At 41.4% G+C, this 19,056-nt stretch overlaps 1 protein-coding gene across 1 annotated transcript in view; it reads left to right on the top strand.

Annotated features, from left to right (window-relative positions):
• The window catches only part of Lekr1 (leucine, glutamate and lysine rich 1), a 150,058-nt gene that overhangs the window by 75,323 nt on the left and 55,679 nt on the right, over positions 1 to 19,056 (top strand). Inside the window, exon 7 of the mRNA XM_038348134.1 lies at positions 18,649 to 18,730. Coding sequence (XP_038204062.1) covers positions 18,649 to 18,730 — 82 coding nt within the window. The remainder of the gene's footprint in view (positions 1 to 18,648; positions 18,731 to 19,056) is intronic.

Below are 19,056 nucleotides of genomic sequence, written 5' to 3'. Positions count from 1 at the left end.
TGGCATGTCGTTATTTTCCCACTTAAACCTTTTATGTGGGAGGCGTGTACATGGGTGGAGATCAGAGGTCAAAGTTGGGTGTTTTCCTCAATTGGTTATCATCTTATTTTTTAATTTTTAATTCCTTTTAGAATTATTTATTTTAATTTATGTGTATGCATGTTTTGCCTGTGTATATGTATGTACACCACTTAAATGCTTGGTGCCCTCCAAGGCTGAAGAAGGCATCAGATCCTCTGCAGTGGAGCTACAGATAATTGTAAGCCACTGTACAGTTGCCAAGAATCGAATTCCGGTCCTCTAGAAGAGCAGCCACCTCTTCAGTCTCCACCTTCTTCTGTTTCTGAGCCTGGGTCTTCACCAAACCTGATGCTTACCACTTGTCTCTTCTACCTGATCTTCAACACCCTGGCTTCCCCTGTTTGTGCTTCCCAGCCCTGGGTTCCAGATGGATCACACTGCCGCCCCAGCCCTGGGTTACAGTTGGACCGCATTGTTATCCCAGCCCTGTGTTGGGAGCTGTGAACCCTCAGATCCTGAATTTCTTGTAAACAACTTCTTTTCCTCTGCTCTGAGACAGCTCGCAGCTGCTCTGAGCACAAGACCCTCAGGAGTTCCTGATGGCAGGAGACTGGTTTCTGGTGCGTTTGGCTGGGGCGTGGCTATCAGTTAAGGATCTCTATATAAGCAGCTCTGGTACACAATAAAGTGGGCATTCTTGGGGCATTCCTGTTTCAAGGATGACCCGTGTCTCTGTCTGTGAGTCTTCGTGTGTTTCAATCTCCAGCCCCTTGCCCTGTTCACAAACTGTATGGTAGTGCATAGAGCGTAGTCGGGCGTGGTACACAGTAGCCCTGGGTTACAGTTGGACTGTACTGCTGTCCCAGCTTTTAAATGTCAGTTTTGGGACTCTAAACCCAGGCCTTCATACTTGCAAGGCACACACTTCACTGACTGAGCCAGCTCTTTAGCCCCTTCTCTTTAAACTTTAAGATAATGTTATTACCTATTGCAGAAGGCTCCGATGAATCCCTAGTCAAGTTTTCTTCTTTTAAACTTTCTAAGGTCTTCTACATAGAAAGTTATTACTCTACATAAACTAGGCCATCGTTTATTACATTATAATCCAGTAGGGATTCTAATTAGAATCATATTTTATGTATAAAATTTTAAAGAATTGCTATTCTCATACTAATTCTTGTCATTTTTATCACCAGCTCAGGTTTTATAGTTATGTGATTATGCTAACAGGTGCATACACTCAGAGAGCCTTAGCAATTCTAATATTGTTCAAAAGTCCAAGCTCAGAGTGTCTACCTATGATCCCCTATACAATTAAGAAGTTGCATACTTCCAACAAACAATGGCATGTAGTGACCATTCCCATTATAAAGGAGAGGAGTGGGAGCACAGCAAGGATTGATGGGATCAGAGCATGGCTTAGACCAAAGCCAAATCCACATCCAGCATCTAGGGTACTTGTAGCACCATCTGGGCTGGAGTTGATTTGGTCACTTCTAGTTCTATTGTCTGTGGCACAGCCTCTCTCTTAAGGCTTGCTCCGCTCTGTATTCAAAGCCCCTTCCTTTGGCAGACTCTTAATGTTCCCGGCATCTCCAGACTCCTGGGGTCTCCGTCACATCGTAAGCTTCACTTTATGTCACATGAAGCCCCTTAAGGCCATCTTGCAGGGATGCCGACCCTGTCACATATTGCCTGGATTTTAGTGCCTTTCTGAAACTTGGAGCAAGCTCCATCATCCCATAGCCTTCCCATTTCCACTCTTCCAAAAACATGTCTGTGCGAATGGCACTGCTAAGCTGTGCTGTCCCCTCAGGATGTAGTCTTGGCCCCTCTGCACATCTGTAGTGGCCTCTACACCTCTGGGATAGTCACTTTTAGTTTTCAATTTGACACAATCTAAAATCATCCAAGAGCGTCTCAGTGTGGGATTACTCTAGACCAGGTTGACCTGTGGGCACGCCTGTGAGCGATTCTCTTGACTACATTACCTGAAATGGGGAGATCTGTCCCCTGTGGGGGCACCATTCACTTGTCAGGGGTCCTGGGTTGGATAAAGTGGGGAACCTAAGTTGAGCCCTGGCATGAGTTCATGATTCGTTGCTCTCTGCTTTTGACTGTGTTCTAGCCTCTCACCCTTTCTCCTTTAAGTTGCATTTATCATGAAATTTTGTCAAAACAAAGGAAAGAACTAACAGACTTGCTGGCTGAACATGGAGAAACACCAACAGTTTAAGCAGGTGTCTTAGTTCAGTCCCTTTCCTTTCAAATGAATGTCCCTGTTACACATTGACATCCTTAGTGGGCAGGGTCTTTCACTTGAAGCACCGGCCTGCTGTTCTAGTACCAAGTTTTCTTAAACAATTACATCTGCCTTGTCTGCACACCTACCTTACTGTAGCGCTAAGAGCAGGGAGCCGTTGCAATGGCACAGCCTGAATATGTTGTGTGACACTGTCCTTTGGGAGTAGAGAATAAGCCCTACTGGTCCTGAATAGGGAATATTCTGATGGCAGACCTGAGAAAGAATCCATCTTGGTGAACCAGTTACGTTATTGGACCCAGATACTGGAGCGTGGGCGAGGACAGGTTAGAGCAGGGACAACTTGAAAAGGCAGCTGTATCAACAGCAGTCCATCCTGGCAGAGGTTATGACTCACACAGCTGGAACTCTGGAGCTCACTACATGACTTGCAGGTAGCTCAGCAGGGCCAAAGACCCTCCTCTCCCCAGCTTCCCAGCTTCCCAACATCAACCTCAGGCATTCGCATGTTCACAAACATGCATGCACACCTATATATGAGCATCCACACAGTCAACATGTTTGCACACTATACACGCATTAAAAAGGAAAAATAAATCTTAGTATGTCTTACTCCGAAAAGCTGAGACTCATAACTTAGAAAGAGAAACAGTCTCTTCTCACAGGGCACAGGCCAGAAATTTTGTAAGCAAATTCCACCTAATTCTTTCAAAGAGCAGAATATCCTAATTTTGCAAAACCTTTTTTTTTTCTTGTAAGCTAGAGACAGAGTATAGGGCCAAGTGCTTAGTAAGCAAGTGTTCTAGTACTGAGCTAAATCTCCAACACCTACAGAATATTTTTAAAAACAAACAAAAACTGAATGCATTTCTCAGTTTATTCTACAAGGCTAAAATAACTCTGTTCTCCAAACCAGACAAAAGGGATTAGAAGAAAGGAATGCAGTAAGCTTCTTTAGATTATGAATATTGATGTAACCATTTTCATAAAATGTGAGTAAATCAAAGCAACATTCTTTTTTGCTGCACATCCAATCAATTCTTATAAGTTCCTTTGAAATATAAAATGCAGTCTTTCCAGATTTCTTCAAGCTAATGATGTCGAAGCCATCATTTTTTTTTGTCCCTAGCCGCCCCTTCCAGCTGCTTGCGCTCACCACGCCACAGATCCTGATCGTTTCTGACGTCCACTGAGCGCTAGCTATTTGAGCGCTAGCTCTTGGCCCCTCATGCGCTAAGCATCATCTGTTAATTCATCGCATTCGCAAATAGCTCCAGGGGTAATTACCATTATTATGCGCTTGTTACTAGTGAAGAAACTCAACATTAGTCAAGTTAAATAATTTGTATTAAGTTACAGAGCTAGTAAGTAACAACGCTAGGGCCTGTCTTAACCGAGACAGAGGCCAGATTCAGGGAATTAAATGTGGCATTTCATTTGATAGTTGGCCCATAACTGAAGCCATATGTACGGTGCTGAATGCTCTTCCCAATGGAAATTGCCATTTCAGAGCCTGGGCATCATTTTTTTGAGGACCTTGGAGGGACTAGAAGTGGGTACCATGTATAAGAAAAGGCACCACTGTTTCTTACTGGGTCTCCGTACAGAAAAGAGAACAGATCTTGCATCAACTATGACCAGACATTTGAGATTTTAGCAAGCAGATTTCGGAATATTGTTTACACAGCTTCTTAACAGCGCGCAGCTGCCGTAAAGGAAGGGCGCTCAGTCTGGATGTGAAACTTTCAGGTATGTTACGAAAGGCCTGGGAGGAAGTTAGGAAACACTTTAAGCTACTGTTTGGTTAGTGACTTATTGTAGGAATGGACATGTCATTTCTGAACTGAATGTATAAAGTCGTATTGAAATGAGTTTTTATACTTGGGGCCTGAGATATTTCACTCCAGTGTACAGAGTTTTGATTTTATCAACTAGAAAAGCAGGCCCGTGGTGGCAAGTCTTTCCTAAGAGCTGCTCTGACATTCTCTCCAACAGCAAAATTCCTCTCTTCCACAACAGATCACCTACCTGACGTTGAACTGCGGCAGTGGATGGCAGCCAGGGTGTAGATTCCTGGACACTAGGGGAAGCATATTAAAAACATATAAGGATAGGTAGCACAAGATAATTTTAGGGAGTCCATCACACCAGGAGCTAGGAATGTTGAACATATATCTCGTTGTGAGATTCTTTAACAAGAATGATGGATCCTTTTAGAGGCTGTGGTGTTTAGGATTCAGTCACAACATTTCTTCTCTCGAACTAAGACACCGTCAAAGTTGAATATTGTAAATAAGATTGAAGAGAAACAAAGCAGTTAATGGGCCAGTTTTCCATGTGCTAACACAACCCCAAAGTGCAGCAGACAATTGGCATGGTGAAGCATGTTCATATGTTGTTAGGGGCACTGCAAACTGATACTGCTCCCAAAAGTCCAAGCTTGCATTGTTCCCTTGCTTTGTGAATACAGCGGCAGTTACCATGGAAGTCCTATAATTTACAAAGCATTTTAGATTTTCTTTGGAAAATCAAAATAAAGGCAGGCTGGTACAGTCAGCTCTTGTCTTGTTTATAAAAAGTAATCTGTTTAAAGGACACAATAGAAAAATACTTAAATTCATTTTTTCTCTGAACTGTATGAATATTTAATTGTAATAAAAAAATCTTATATCTAATCTGACACATTTGCATGTTTCTACCTCATCTAGCAAAGTCCCCTTATAGCATCACCGTTGTGAAACCATCTCTGAGTGCTAAGATCACAGCAGGCTTCCTTCTGAGATAAGTCCACTTTCATTTCTGTTCTGCAGCTTGTTATTCATAATCTCAGAGATACTGTGTTGTCCAGTTTCCTCTCAGTGAGTAAGTTTACATGTTACACTCCTATGACTAACAAACCCTGAGTTTTTAAACCTGTACAGAATATTTCACTGCTATTTCCTTATAAATATGTTTTGAAAATTCTTCTAGTATCTTATATTTTCATATTTCTTTATTAATTTTTTTATTTTTTATTTATAGTGGGAATTTTATACGTAAGTACTGTATTTACATCATTTCCATCTTTCCCTCTCCCCTCCTCCAACTTCTCCCACATCACCTCTACTCTGATTGACCTCTTAGATATGCATACACACACACACACACAAATGTGTATATGTGTATACTGCATCTGTGTATGTATACACAGAAAACCTACTGAATTCATTTGCTGTTGCTCATGTGTCTATATGTTTAGTGTTGACTACCTGGTTAGATAAGCTATTGTGCAACTCATATTTCAGAAAGCTGATTCACCCTCTCTCAACAAGCAGCCATTGACAACCTGTTAGTCTTTGTTTAGGGGTGAGGCCTTGTGAAATTTTCCCTGTCCACATTAGCATGTCGACTGGTTTTGTATTAATGCAGATCTTGTTTAGGCAACTGTATTTGAGGTAGGATTCCCCTCTGTATGCTGTGAATACCACTGGTTAATAGAGAAACTGTCTTGGCCTGTGATAGGGCAAAAGACTAGAGCTAGGCAGGGAAAACTAAACTGAATGCTGGGAGAAGGTAGACAGAGTTTAGAGAAGCCATGTAGCCCCACCGGACACAGACACTGGAACTTTACCCAGAAAGCCACAGCCTTGTGGAAATACACAGATTACTAGAAATGGGTTAAATTAAGATATAAGAGTTAGCCAATAAGAAGCTAGAGATAATGGTCCAAGCAGTGATTTAAATAATATAGCTTCTGTGTGATTATTTCAGGTCTGAGTTGCCAGGCACCTGGAAAGCAAGAGACTTCTTACAACATGTATTTTTGAGACTTCATGGGTGTAGCTTCCCTACAGGTCTAGAAGACATTATCTAGCAGCAGGCATCCGGGTCCTCTGGCTCTAATTGTCTTTCTGTCCCCTCTTCCAATAATGGTCCCTGAGCCTTAAGCATAGGGATCTGTCGGTTAGGGCTGGACAACCTATGGTCACTTCTCTTCATCTTGACCAGTTATGAGTCTCTGTAATATTCTCCATCTGTCTCAAAAAGATACTTTCTGATGAGGGGTGAGGACTAAAATTATCTATAGGAATAAGGATAACTAAGTACTTAGAATATAATTAAAAGTTATATTGATTTAGGAAAATGACAGTAGTCAGTTCTCTTTGGGGATCTATGGCCTCTTAGCCACTAGGTTTTTAATATCAAACATGAATACTGTTGATCAGGCCTTAAGTCCAATGAGACAGATGTTGGCTATTGTCACGATAAAAATGCCACTATTGCAGCAGCTGGGATCTTCACTGTGGGTCCTGTTTTGTAGACATTACAGCTGGGTAGGACCATCCTTCCTTGGCAGTTTACATAGCACCTTCTCAGGATGGAGTTGTCTTAGTTAGAGTTTCTGTTGCTGTGAATTGACACCATGACCATGGCAACTCTTATAAAGGAAAACATTTAGTTGAGGTGGAGGTTTACAGTTGCAGAGATTCAGTCCATCATCAACATGGTGGGACATAGCAGCATGCAGGCAGACATGGCGCTGGGGAGGTAACTGAGAGTTCCACATCTTATAGGCAACAACAAAGCCATGCCACCTAATAATGCCGTTCCCTTTGGGACTCATTTTCTTTCATACCATCAACCACAGGAGTCTACGAGGTCAGTTCCAGCTCAGTTTCTCTAAGTCCGGTGTCCAAAAATGTCTAATAGCTTCAGCAATAAGGTTTTACCTTCAAGTTCTGGGAGGCAAACAAACGCCAATAGCAATAGCTTTTATCTTCTGTGAAAGTCTCTTGGGCTCTCCTTTCCAATGACCTCTTAGGCATTCTCCTGTGTCTGGGACAAGGATATTTTTGTGAAACAGTCGGTGGCTCTTGAGGAGAAATGTGAAGTAACTCCATATAAACTGTGTGTATATGTGTATGTGATATATATACATACATATATAAATATATATATATATATATATTACAAAATAATGTTTACCTATGGCTTTTTCAAGCATCCTTAGTGGTGTTTATCTGTTTCCTAACTCTCCCCGCTGTATTACCCTCCTTTCCCACTTCCCAATTAAAGCCCCCACTTCCCCATATCTCTTGCTGTCAGAATTCACTTTGACGATGGACTTTCCTCCATGTTAAAGTGTGTAACTCTCACTCTGCTGTGTCTTCTTCCTCGCCCTGCGGTCCCATGCTGCCCACCAGTATTGTATTAATTATAAGCATCCTAGGCCACGTGTCAGATGATGGCCCTGCTACCACACACCATGCAGATGACTCTGACCTACCGTCTGTCATTGGTGAGGATGTTGGTTGGGCTCCAACATGGCCAGCTGCTTCAGACTTTGATTTGCTTCAAACTTTGTTGCTGTTTCTTTGTTTCCAAGGTTAAACATCCACAGTTGTGTTCACTTTTGTCTTTTAAAATGCCATTGAACATTTTCAACGTCAGTTCAGGTGTATAGTTTCTATGATACTTACTTTTCTGCATAAAATCTTTTAACTTTATCTTCCCATAATTTTCTTTCACTTACCTTTTGAACCATACATGCCCAGTATTTAAATGCATATATTAATTCTGCTCTGTATAGCTGTGAGGATGATAATGGACTACCAATGGCCGCCTAATCTTTATGCTAAAGTTTAGGGTTTGTTTTGCAGAAAAAAAAAAGCATGTAAAATAAAAATTTAAAGACTAAATCCTTAGTTCCCTTTTTAAAAAGATTTATTTACATGAGTTTTGTAATTTTATGCTTAGCACACACTAATATTACTTCCAAAATGCTCAATTTATCTCAATTGATTATAGTCCTCTCAGAGGTCGTTATGACCTCCAGATCGGTCCACTTAGCTGCTTTTCCTCCACCTGTTAGAATACACTGTCCTTTGCTTTCTGTCGGCAGCCACAGACGCTGGAAGGCACAGTTCAGAGAAATCACTTCAGCAGTGTTGCTTTTCCCCAAATCTGTTTAACCAGCTTTCAAATTTAGCCCAAGGGAAAAACTTTGAAACTTTTTTCTTGTACTAAGTCATTTGGTATAATAACAACACAGCCGTTTTCATGATGTTATTTTGCATAAACTATTTGAACATTCTAATTACGTGTTTTAAAAATAGCATTACTGAGGTATAATTTACATATTTTCAGATTCGCCCATTTTAAGTGGCAATTTATTGATTTTAAGCTATGCACAGAATTATTTGACCATTGCCATGAACTCATTTTAGACCAATGGTTGTCACCCTTCCTAGTGCTGCAACCCTATGCCAGCTCTTTTCTCTACTCTCATACACCTCAAGACACCCCCATCCCTGCCTAGAAAAGGAAACCCACAGCGGGCAAGGCTGCCCCAAAACACTGATAGGTTATGGGGTGAAATAGAAGGTGGTCTAGTGTTAAGGCACTTTAATATGATCGTTTTGATTCCTATTACCAAATGAGCCATGCTCACTGTTAATGAAGAAATTACTCATTCAGATGCAATTCTGAGCATTTCATGTGTCTCCTTCTGACATACATATATGTATTTTATAAGTATAAATAATAGTTTTATAATAACCATCATTTTCTCTGTTATGCAATCTTATATGTAAAAAGTATTCATAAAATTTGGTATTCTTTTCATTTTTATTTCTATTTTTATAGATTCATTTATACGCGCATGAGTGTTTTGTCTGCTTGTGTGTCTGCACCATGTGCATGCCTGATGCCCTTGAAGGTCAGAAAAGGGCATTGGATTCCCCTGGAACTGGAGTTACAAGTGGTTGTGAGGTGGGAACTGAACTTGAGTCTTCTGCTAGGACATCAAGTGCCCACAGCTGATGAGCTCCACTTCAGTCCTCCCTGGCCCTTTTAGAGATAGAGTCTTAACTATGCAGCCCTAGCTGTCCTGAAACTCCCTGTGTACACCAAGCTGGCCTCAAACTCTGCCTGCCTCTGCCTCCCAAGGGCTGCACCACCACACCCAGGCCCTATTCTGTTCTCTAGATTAATCATAATTTCCTTCCTTTCGGGGCCCCGCCCAACTTGGAGTGACGATTAAGAAAGAAATAGACAAGAGATAGCAGAATCGGGAGGACATCCAATGAATGCTGTGATCTGCCCTAAGTTTATTACTCAAAGTTTTCATTCACCCCAATCCAAAACTGGGGGGAAGAGGCAAAAGTCTTCTTCACCATGAAACAAAGAACAAGCAAAGTAATTTCCTCCTTACAACTCAAAACAAGTAACCACACCCAAGTCAAAACAAAACATCCTGTAGCCACACCATAGCTCAAGTGTCCTGTCTAACAATGAAAAAGCAAGAATAGCAGGACAGGCTCTAAAAAAAAAAGCTGCAGAGAAACCCTGTCTCGAAAAACCAAAAAAAGAAAAAAGAAAAAGCAAGAATAGGTCTTTGACCTTTAGTCAAGGTGGAACGGGTTCATTTTTATGGCCTCCACACCTTACTGTTACCTGTTACTAGATAGTTATCTTCCATTTTTCTATCAAAATCATGTTAACCTAATTTTTTTACATATCCGTGATTATTGCTCAAGAATATCCTCAGTCATAAAATGGTCACAAAGGTAACTTTTGCATCTTTACTTTGATATATTTGCAGAACAGGCTTTATTTTAGAATGCAGCTAGCACGCAGCGGTTCCGTGACTTGAACGTCCTGTTTGGAAAGTGGTTCTTGTCCTTTGCCTGTTTTACTGATATCTGAGCCCAAGATGAAGGCCGGAAAGAAGAACAGTGAGTGCCCCGTGCAGCCGAAGCTCACTCACGCCACCTCACTCAGGCTCTGCTCTGCTGGGAGATTAAAATACCTTGATCCTGAAGCCTGGATTCACTCATGTGGCTGGATGGCTGTTGGGAAGTGTCTGCCTCTTTAGGGCTAAGCTCAGCCTCACACTCACGATCAAGCCTGCCTCTCTGTTTTCTGTGCTGTGAGTGGTTGCTCATTTCTCTGTAATACGTGGAATCTCAAAGTAGTTTGAATTTGCGTTTCTCTGATGACAAAGGATATTGAACTTTCTTTCATGTTTTATTAGCCATTCATGTTTCTCCTGAGAACTTTCTGTTCAGCTTATTAGTTGAAAATGTTTTCTCTGTTTTTTACCTAGGTTTCTTCTCCTTCCTCTGCTCCTATTATTCAAAGATTGGGTCTTTTCATGGTGTCCATGGTTTCCTGGATTTTTGTGCCAGGAGTTTTTTTAGATTTGTTTTCTTTGATGGAAGAATCCATCTTTTTATTTATTTTAGTGTGTCTTCAATGCCTGTGATTCTGTCTCCCAACTTTTATGTTCTGTTAGTGAGACTTGCCTCTGAGGTTCTTATTCGAGTTCCTAAATTTTTCATTTCCAGATTTTCCTCACGTTGGGTTTTCTCTATTGATTCTATTTTCTCTATTGATTCTCTTCTCATATCATGAAATGGTTTATACATTTCCTCTTTAAGAACCTCTATCATATTCATAAAGGCTGTTTTAAAGCCCTTTTTATTGTTGTTAAGTATTGTTGTGTTGCAGTACTTAGAGCCTATCATTCTAGTACAGACATATTTTCCTGGCTGTTTATTGATTGAATTCTTGTGTTTTTATCCTTGCCTGAAGACATCTGAGTTTGGGAAGTTTGTAATTGTAGATGCTGTTCACTGGTCTTCTCTTTTTTAGGTGGGTGTTTTGTACCTTGGTTTCTGTTGCCCTTTCTGGCTCTTGGGGGTTTGTGGTGGCTGTGTGTTGACTGGTAGGGAGATTCCTCGGGATCCTAATAGGGACAGCCACAGGGGATTCCTGGTAAAAATGTGTTCCTATGTATTGGGAGCTGACATTTAGGAATGGGGTGGGCTAGAAGGGGAATTTGAGGGGGTCCACAGTCCCTGGGGATGGGGACAGAGGACGAGGAAAGGCCGCAACAGGTGTTCTGCTACAGAGCTGGGGATGAGACTGGGAGACTAAGATGGAGAAGGGGGGAAAACATCTGGAGCTCTCCTACCAGCTTTACTGACCTACTCGCTTCTCAGTCCTGCTCGTGGGTGGCTTCCTAGCTAAAGCCTATCGGAGTTGGGGGCTGGGATAGCAGAATGAGTTGGGTAAGAGACTGGAGAAAATCTGCCTGTTCTGCTGGAGACACCGAGCTGAGAGTATGGGGGGGTCACAGCCGGTGATCTGCCACAAAGATGGGAGTGAGACTGAGGGGCTGGATTTGGAGGAGAGGAGGAGGCAGAGTGGTAGAGATGTGCAGTGAGGCCTCTCGCTCCCCTACGGAGTGCCTATTGGGGACCGGATAGTGGGGTGAGTAGGAATGGGGGGGTTAGTCTTATCTACAGTAATTCATTTTTTGTTCATTCACCTCTTAATTTGAGTCTTCTATGTGCTCATTGGTCCTTTTTAAAAATGAAGCATTTTTCTTACCTTTTGCCAGTCTTACTTTTCCACGGCTAACTTTGGTCTCTAGGTGAGGAGCCGTGAGCATGTGCGCTCACAGAGAGGCAGCTTTTCTTCCGTTTTCTGTTTCTTTGTTGTGCTTTGTATATCTGTCAGGGTGGGTGTGTCCTGCAGTTTTAATTTTCTATTTTTTTCTCTTTACCCACTCTTTTTGTTTCATTTCACGCAAGTCTCCCTGGTAAGTCGTCTTCGCTTGAATTCATGGTCCCCAACACTATTCAGAGAGAGTAGCAACTCCGGGGACAGAGCATTTGCCAGGAGCCCTGATACCAGCTCCTGCAGAAGACACTTGTGCCCTTCTTCTGTGTCTCCACTAAGGTGCAGATGCCTTAATATGAGGTGCTGACGGGGAGAAATGTCGTTTATAATCTTCAGAGACAGGTGTATTCATTAAGTCGTAAAGCAAGGAAGGAATGGGAAAGGGTCAGACAGCAAAGAAAGGATGAATAAGAGCAGATACGAGGGCTAGAAGTCAGGAAGTAACTGAGACAGTAGTGGGGTGGGAGGAGAAAGGAAGGTCCTGATGCCCGAGGCGGTCACACTGAGACGCAGGCTAACACAGAGCAACTAAACAAAGGGTTTTTTGTTTGTTTGTTTGTTTGTTTGTTTTAAGTGTAACTGAAAATCCGAATGAGAACAAAGTGGGAAGGTAGTGAGTGCAGCCTGGGTGACTCCAGTTGGGGCAGCTGTGGGTTCAGCTCTGGGGGAAGGGCTGCCAGCCTCAGTAATCCAATCAGTTACTCAGTGTGTCCTTCCTGCTGAGAACTTTCTGCCTGAGTTCCCCTGTCTGATGCCAGTTACAACTTCATCTCTGGTGTGGTACGTTGTTCTTCCCGTGGGCTTTTCTGGGGCCGCGGCTCTGTGGGTAGAGAAGGCCTGTCCCCTCAGCCCACTCAGACTTGCCCTTGTCACTGGATGGACCCTTCTTAGGTATGCCTGTCAGCGGCCTGCGGGCCTCCACCCAGTTCCCACGGTGTCAGACAGTGCTGGAGATGTTCCTTCCCAGGGTTCACTCCAGGACGGCTCACATCCACTTCACGCTCCTGCCTCTGTCTCCACAGCCTCCTTGCTCCTGCAGTCTGAATATCTACTCCGTCCAGGCCCTGGTCACAGCTCAGCATCCTCTTCAGTCTCTCTTCTCTTTGCTGTCCCTTTATCCTGAATCCTCATTTGAGCCAGGACAAATGGAATATTTTAAATCCAGGCAATGTGTGTAACTCTTAAAAAAAACACCAGCAAGAGGTGTAGCTTCTCTCTCATGTAAGGTACAGGTTATAAGTCGTATATTAAATTCCCTGCACAGATGCCTTCTAGAATGAGCCTCCTTGACTACAGAGGCACATGTCTCAGTATCTCCTGTCTTCCAGACAAAACAGACACCTTTCCTTGTTACCGTCTCCCTGCAGCTACAGTTAAGTCTCTGTCTCCCATCCACAGATCAAACTGTGGTTTTAATCTGCTTTCTCAACTTCCTTTGGTCCCTCCCTCCAACAGGTTTTCTTCTCCTTCATCCTTTGCTTTCCTTTGTACCTCAGATACACAGAATAGAATTGATTAGTCTTCACCATATAGAAGATGCTCATTTGTGACTTCTATAAGCAGGGCTGTTATCTAAACCAGGAGTTCTCAACCTGTGGATCATGACCCCATTGGGGTCAAATATCAGACATCTATGTTACCATTCATAACAGCAGCAAAATTACAGTTATAAAATAGCAACAAAAATAATTGGTTGGGGCTCATCACAACAAGAGGAACTGTACTAAGGGGCTGCCCCATTAGGAAGATTAAGAACCACTGTTTTAAACAATATGGAGCCATAAAAATTTTCAAACAAGAAAAATAATGTAGCAGACGTGTGTGATCCCATTGCTTGTGTCGAGCAAATGTTAACATTTTGCCTCAGTTCCCCAAGTACTGTTAAAGCAAAGAACTAATTGGAGCCCCTAAGTTTAGTTCCGTTTTTAAGAAGATGGCGCCTGTGCACCCATGCCTGTGCCCAAGAACAAGCTCCTTAAGGTGGGGGTGATGAGCTTCAGAATTGGAGGAGCTGGCTTTAATTTTATTCTGGCACAGCAATCAGCGGCACTCACGTGTGCCCGTTACTGCTCTCTTCTGTGGACATGAAGTCACTGAAGGCTGGGAGAGCCCTGTGCAGGGTGCCTGAGCCAGCACAGCCTGGGAGAGGCAGGGCCAGGGCTGGAAGTCAGGTATGTGGTTTAGAACTCATATAGAGCCCCTCTGAACGGTTAACTGTTGAATTGTGTTAGAAGGTTCAAAGGTAGCTTGGGTTTTCATATTGCTATCATTAAAGAGATTACAGCCATTGGGGTATTTTATGCTGAAATTTGCTTATTGTGTTGAGACAAATAATTTCACCGGTAAGGTCATCCTTAACCCTTTGAAACTGCAACTGTCAAATCAAACCCTAGGAATTTAAATATTTTACCCTGTGTTTCTGAATATCTTTATGCTAGCTCATCCTTCCACCTCGCTACTTGAAACTTGAGTTATAGATTTTCCTCCAAATAGAACTTTGAACCAAAATTTAAGATTGTGTGTGTTTTCTTTATTGGGTGTGTGTGTGTGTGTGTGTGTTCTTTTTTTTTTTTTTTTTTGCTTGAAACTTTCTATTCTTTGTGGTGTATTTATTGTTTTCTCTGATGTTGTCTCATGACTATTATTATGCCTTCCAAGTGACTATTAAAGCTTCCTCTCTTCCTATGAAATAGTTAACCATGAATACCTTTTGTATGTGCAGTTTCTCAAAGCCTTTCAGAATCGCGGAATTCTTTCGAATCACTAATTACTGCAAATCTGGTGTCTGTGTAATGCTATCCAGCAAGCAGCTGCTTCGTATGAAGAGAGGCTAAGAGCTCTTTTTGGTTTTGTTCATTTAAAATCATTTGCTTCTTATTTAATATCTGCAGAGAACGCAGTCACATCACAGTAGAATGTGCTGTTGTAAAGTTTGGATTGTTTCCATGGGTTCCGCCTTACATCTGCATGGTGTTTAAAGCCAATGCTTCCTTTCTCTCCGTCGTCATTCAGGGCCTCTTGCCTCATAATCCAATGTCATGCTGAATGACAGAAAATTGGAGTTGAATTTATTTGACTATAGAGAAGGACGGCACAGAACAATACACTTCTTTAAGAGCTCCTTGCCTCAGAAACTGAAGGAGCTGTTTTGTGCAGGTGGCTTAGACTCTCTGCTGCTTATCCTGACTATGTCCCTTTCTTTATTAAGGACAAGAACTGGGCATTCTGCTTCTGAAAACAAAGGACCCTGCTAGTCTACCAGAACCTTTAATAAGCCTGTGTGATGCTTACACATCATTCAGAACCACAGAGATACAGCCCATGCTTTTGATTTTTTATTTTTTTAAAATAATCCTTAGTACTTCCTGATTACTAAAAAATACTGCTCAGAAATGAAAAGCAGCCATGAAAATATGTAAACCAACTCCCAGTAACACACCGGGGGGGGGGGCTTTTTATGTTGTGAGTTATTTGTAATGAATTGTGTTTTCTCAGCTCTAGGTGATGTCTTTTCTCCTTAAATAAAATGCTTTCTTGGTTAGCACTGCTCATATTTTTTGTTTCTGTTTACTGGGTGAGACACCTTCATGGGTTCTTATTTTACAAGGCAAAACATTTATTTACTTTACCGCTATCCAGAGCTGTCATAAGACACATGACAGTCACTGGGGTAGTGTTTCCTGCGCTGCCTCTACAGTGTGAACCAAAGGCTAACCTGTGTTTATTTTGAAAGTGAGAAGAGAGGCGTGGCAGAGAGAACAGCCCTGGTAGTACAAGAGTGTTGTCATTAGCCCAGCACAGGGTCAGGTGGCGTGGTTTGTTTTTGTTGGAACCCGGGAAACTGTGGAACTCCGATGCATCTGTATATTCAAGTGTGAGCCTTAGAATACTCTTTAATGTTAACAAAGTGAGCTTGTTTTCGTGGCTATTATTAACATCTACTATTTTATTAATTCTTGGGCAATTGGGAATTAATTATATAAAATTTACATACAAAGTAACAGTTCTTGGAGGGTTTATTTTAAAGCTAATCAGTTTTAACTGTAGCCCCACTTAGAAATAATAAAATTTATCACTTGGGCTCAGATCCATACTTAATCTAGTTTATGATTCCAGCCCGTCAGAAGTACAAGGAGCATTCAACAAGAAAGCAAACTTGTCCCCAGTGTTGTCAGTTCCATAAAATGGTCACAAGGACACCCTGTCTGTCTATCTTTCATTCGTGAAACAATGTTTAAAGTATATCTCTTTAGAAATTCAGAGACTATAGTGGGTCTAAGACAGTACTCACCACATTTCCTTAGCAAATATACTATTCACTTGTAGCTTTTATGTTTCAAGAGTCAGTGTGAGCAAGAAAGCCTTAAGCCAGGCAGAATTCAGTGGGAGTCACGGGAGCACTTCACAGCTGCTGAGTAAACTTTAATAAGCTAATTGCTTTCATGTTTACACTTTCCACTTGCAAAAATCAAAATACCTACTTTTCCTTCTGGTAACTATGACCACGCATGAAGTAAGGCAGAGAAAGCCCCCGTGCTCAGCACTGGGACACAGTTCCCACTCAGCTCCCCCCTCTTCATTCTTAGAGGAGGAGTGAGAGCCTGCAGCCCGCGTGTCTGAAGCCTGCTGCAGCTGACTAACACCATGGCATGGCACAGACCAGTCTAGCTAAGGTCTTTGGCTTTTGAAATATACTAAAAAGCATATTTCATGTTATTTTCTCTTCCATTAATGGAGAAAAGTGTACCCTGAAAATATCCTTAGTAAGTCCGTAATTGAAACTTGTTTTGAGGAGTCTTCCCCTCAGCAGACTTGATATTCTGATTGCAGGAATGGGACAACGGACCAGAGAGTCTCTCTCTCTCTCTCTCTCTCTCTCTCTCTCTCTCTCTCTCTCTCTCTCTCTCTCTCTCTCTTCCTCTTTATCTGAAACGAGGCAACCTGTCTGGCAGTTTGAAGGGATAGATTTAAATAATGCACATGAGGAGATTTTGGTCAAAGTACATGAACATTTCACTTAGACCGGTGGTGCAGTACGGCATGGTCATTGTTAGTCAATAACATTCTTAAAAAATGAAGAGTAAATTTAAAGTGTTCACACCTCAAAAAATAAGTATTAGTGTCGTACATATGGTAATGAGCTTGACTCACTCATTCTGTAATGTATACATATCTCAAAATATGCTGTACATGATAGACATAAAATCTTATTTGTTCTTTAAAATAATTAAAAATAATGTATCTGAAAACACTGGAATACACAGATTTTAATATAAATTAAATATATAAGTGCCTGGAAAATTCTTATGAGAACATTTGTTTAGAATGAATTTGCTTATGATTTGAGAAACTAGTTAATTGTAAAAAGAAAGAAAGAGAGAAAGTGAGAGAGAGAGAGAAAGAAAGAAAGAAAGAGAAAGAAATAAAGAAAGAAAAATAATAAGGCATGTTGAAGATCTCATAGATATTTGATGCATGTGTTTCTTATGGTGCTGCATAAAAAATTCCAAGTTTACTATTAAATGCAGAAAATTAAAATACCTAAGGTGGCTAGAACATAAAAATTTTACAACTCCCTTATTTTGAGTGTCTTTTTCTGTATAAATTGGCTAGTCCATGCTGTGTGGTCTCCTTCATACCTTCAGTGATTCCCAGAGAGTTGAGTTCCCGCAGGCTGTCACAGCTCACAGAAGCCTAGTGGCAGGACTCAGACAAGCCAAGACTGTACACATTACATATGGCTTCTTTTTTTTTTTTTTTTTTTTTTTTTTTTTTTTGGTTTTTCGAGACAGGGTTTCTCTGCAGCTTTAGAGCCTGTCCTGGAACTAGCTCTTGTAGACCAGGCTGGTCTCGAACTCACAGAGATCCGCCTGCCTCTGCCTCCCGAGTGCTGGGATTAAAGGCGTGCGCCATCACCACCCGGCATGGCTTCTGTTATATATCCATAGAAAACTTTAATTCTTAAATTAAATCTTGAATAAAACTCTTAAATCTAGAATAAAGATGAGAAAGTAACAAGTAGTAAAATGGAAGAAAGACATGAGGCATTGTAATACAACAGAAATTACAAGGAGTAGGAATACTTTCAGTGTGTGCATCTTTAAGTTTAATAACCAAAGTGATGTAAATTAAAATAAAAATAAGATGGCACTCTTCACTTATAAGATTGGATGAAAAAATCTCAACTCTGATCTGCATATATGACTAGAAAGAAGTTATATTTTGGCTACTGCTATCAAGTCTACAAATAGACACGGTACATGGGAAAAAAACTTTGGATAATATCTATTCAAATTTTAAGTGTAAATGTATAGTTGTATTACCTACATTCCCACATTTAGGTACTAAGGATAGAGGAAAAACTAATATATTCTTGATATAGGGATATTATTGAATAATCCTTTTCAAATACTTCCTAAATTTCTTAGATGAAGACTCTGTGGAAGCCAGTTTTCCAAAATATTCTCTTGTCCTTTAAAGTTGTTAAACACCTTTTAGATGCTACTCAGAGTTAACAAACTCCCAACCATGAGCCTGGCAGATGATTTGTCTGTTTCTTTTCAACCCAGAAGACTCAGTCAGTTTGGGAACAGAAGCAGGAGCTCAGACAGCCAAACATTTTAAGTAAGCCATGATCAGAAATGTGTGGGATGTTCCAGCAACACCAGTTTCATTTGAAAACAGTAGAAAGGTTAGCCAGTTAGGTGTTGGTAAAATATCATGATGGTGAGGGGAGAAAGGGCCAAGACATGAGGCATGTGGGGTGTTGTGTGGACCATGACCATGTTGCATAGAACCATACAGGCAAAGTTCTCTGTGTTGTGCTTTGGACGCTAAGGGAAGCTCCAGCAGAGCTGGTTTAGTTTGTGGAGACACCCAGACGCTGGTATACTAATGAGCGTTCTGTGTCGTTTCAGACTTACAGTGTCAAGTAGAGGCCCTTGGGTTGAGACTTCAGAAGACAGTGATGGAGCTGGACAACTCTAAAGAGATGCTCATGTAAGGTGCAATACTCAGCAACTGAAGAGGGGGTTGCCCACTGATGTGTCACAAAACAAGGGCTTTGGAAAGACCCCAGTGTGTCGTCTCTGGGCAGTGGTTCAGTTGTGTAGGTGATGGTTGGCTGTGGCTTCTCTTGGCTCTTTTGTGACTTAGACTAAATACTGAAGGATCTGTCACCATTTTATCTCAGTAAAGTGTTTTTGTCCTTCTATAAAGAGCTAATGAGTTGTTTCTTGACCTCTTGAGTAGAGAAGTATAGAAGCCATCTAGCTACATATCAGTGATTTGTCTTGATGTTCAGATAAAGTAATTATCTCATTTTT

Source organism: Arvicola amphibius, chromosome 11 (genome assembly GCF_903992535.2).
Source record: "Arvicola amphibius chromosome 11, mArvAmp1.2, whole genome shotgun sequence".
NCBI lineage: Eukaryota > Metazoa > Chordata > Mammalia > Rodentia > Cricetidae > Arvicola > Arvicola amphibius.
Note: the sequence above shows the minus strand (reverse complement) of the source record. Positions and strands in the feature narration are given on the sequence as shown.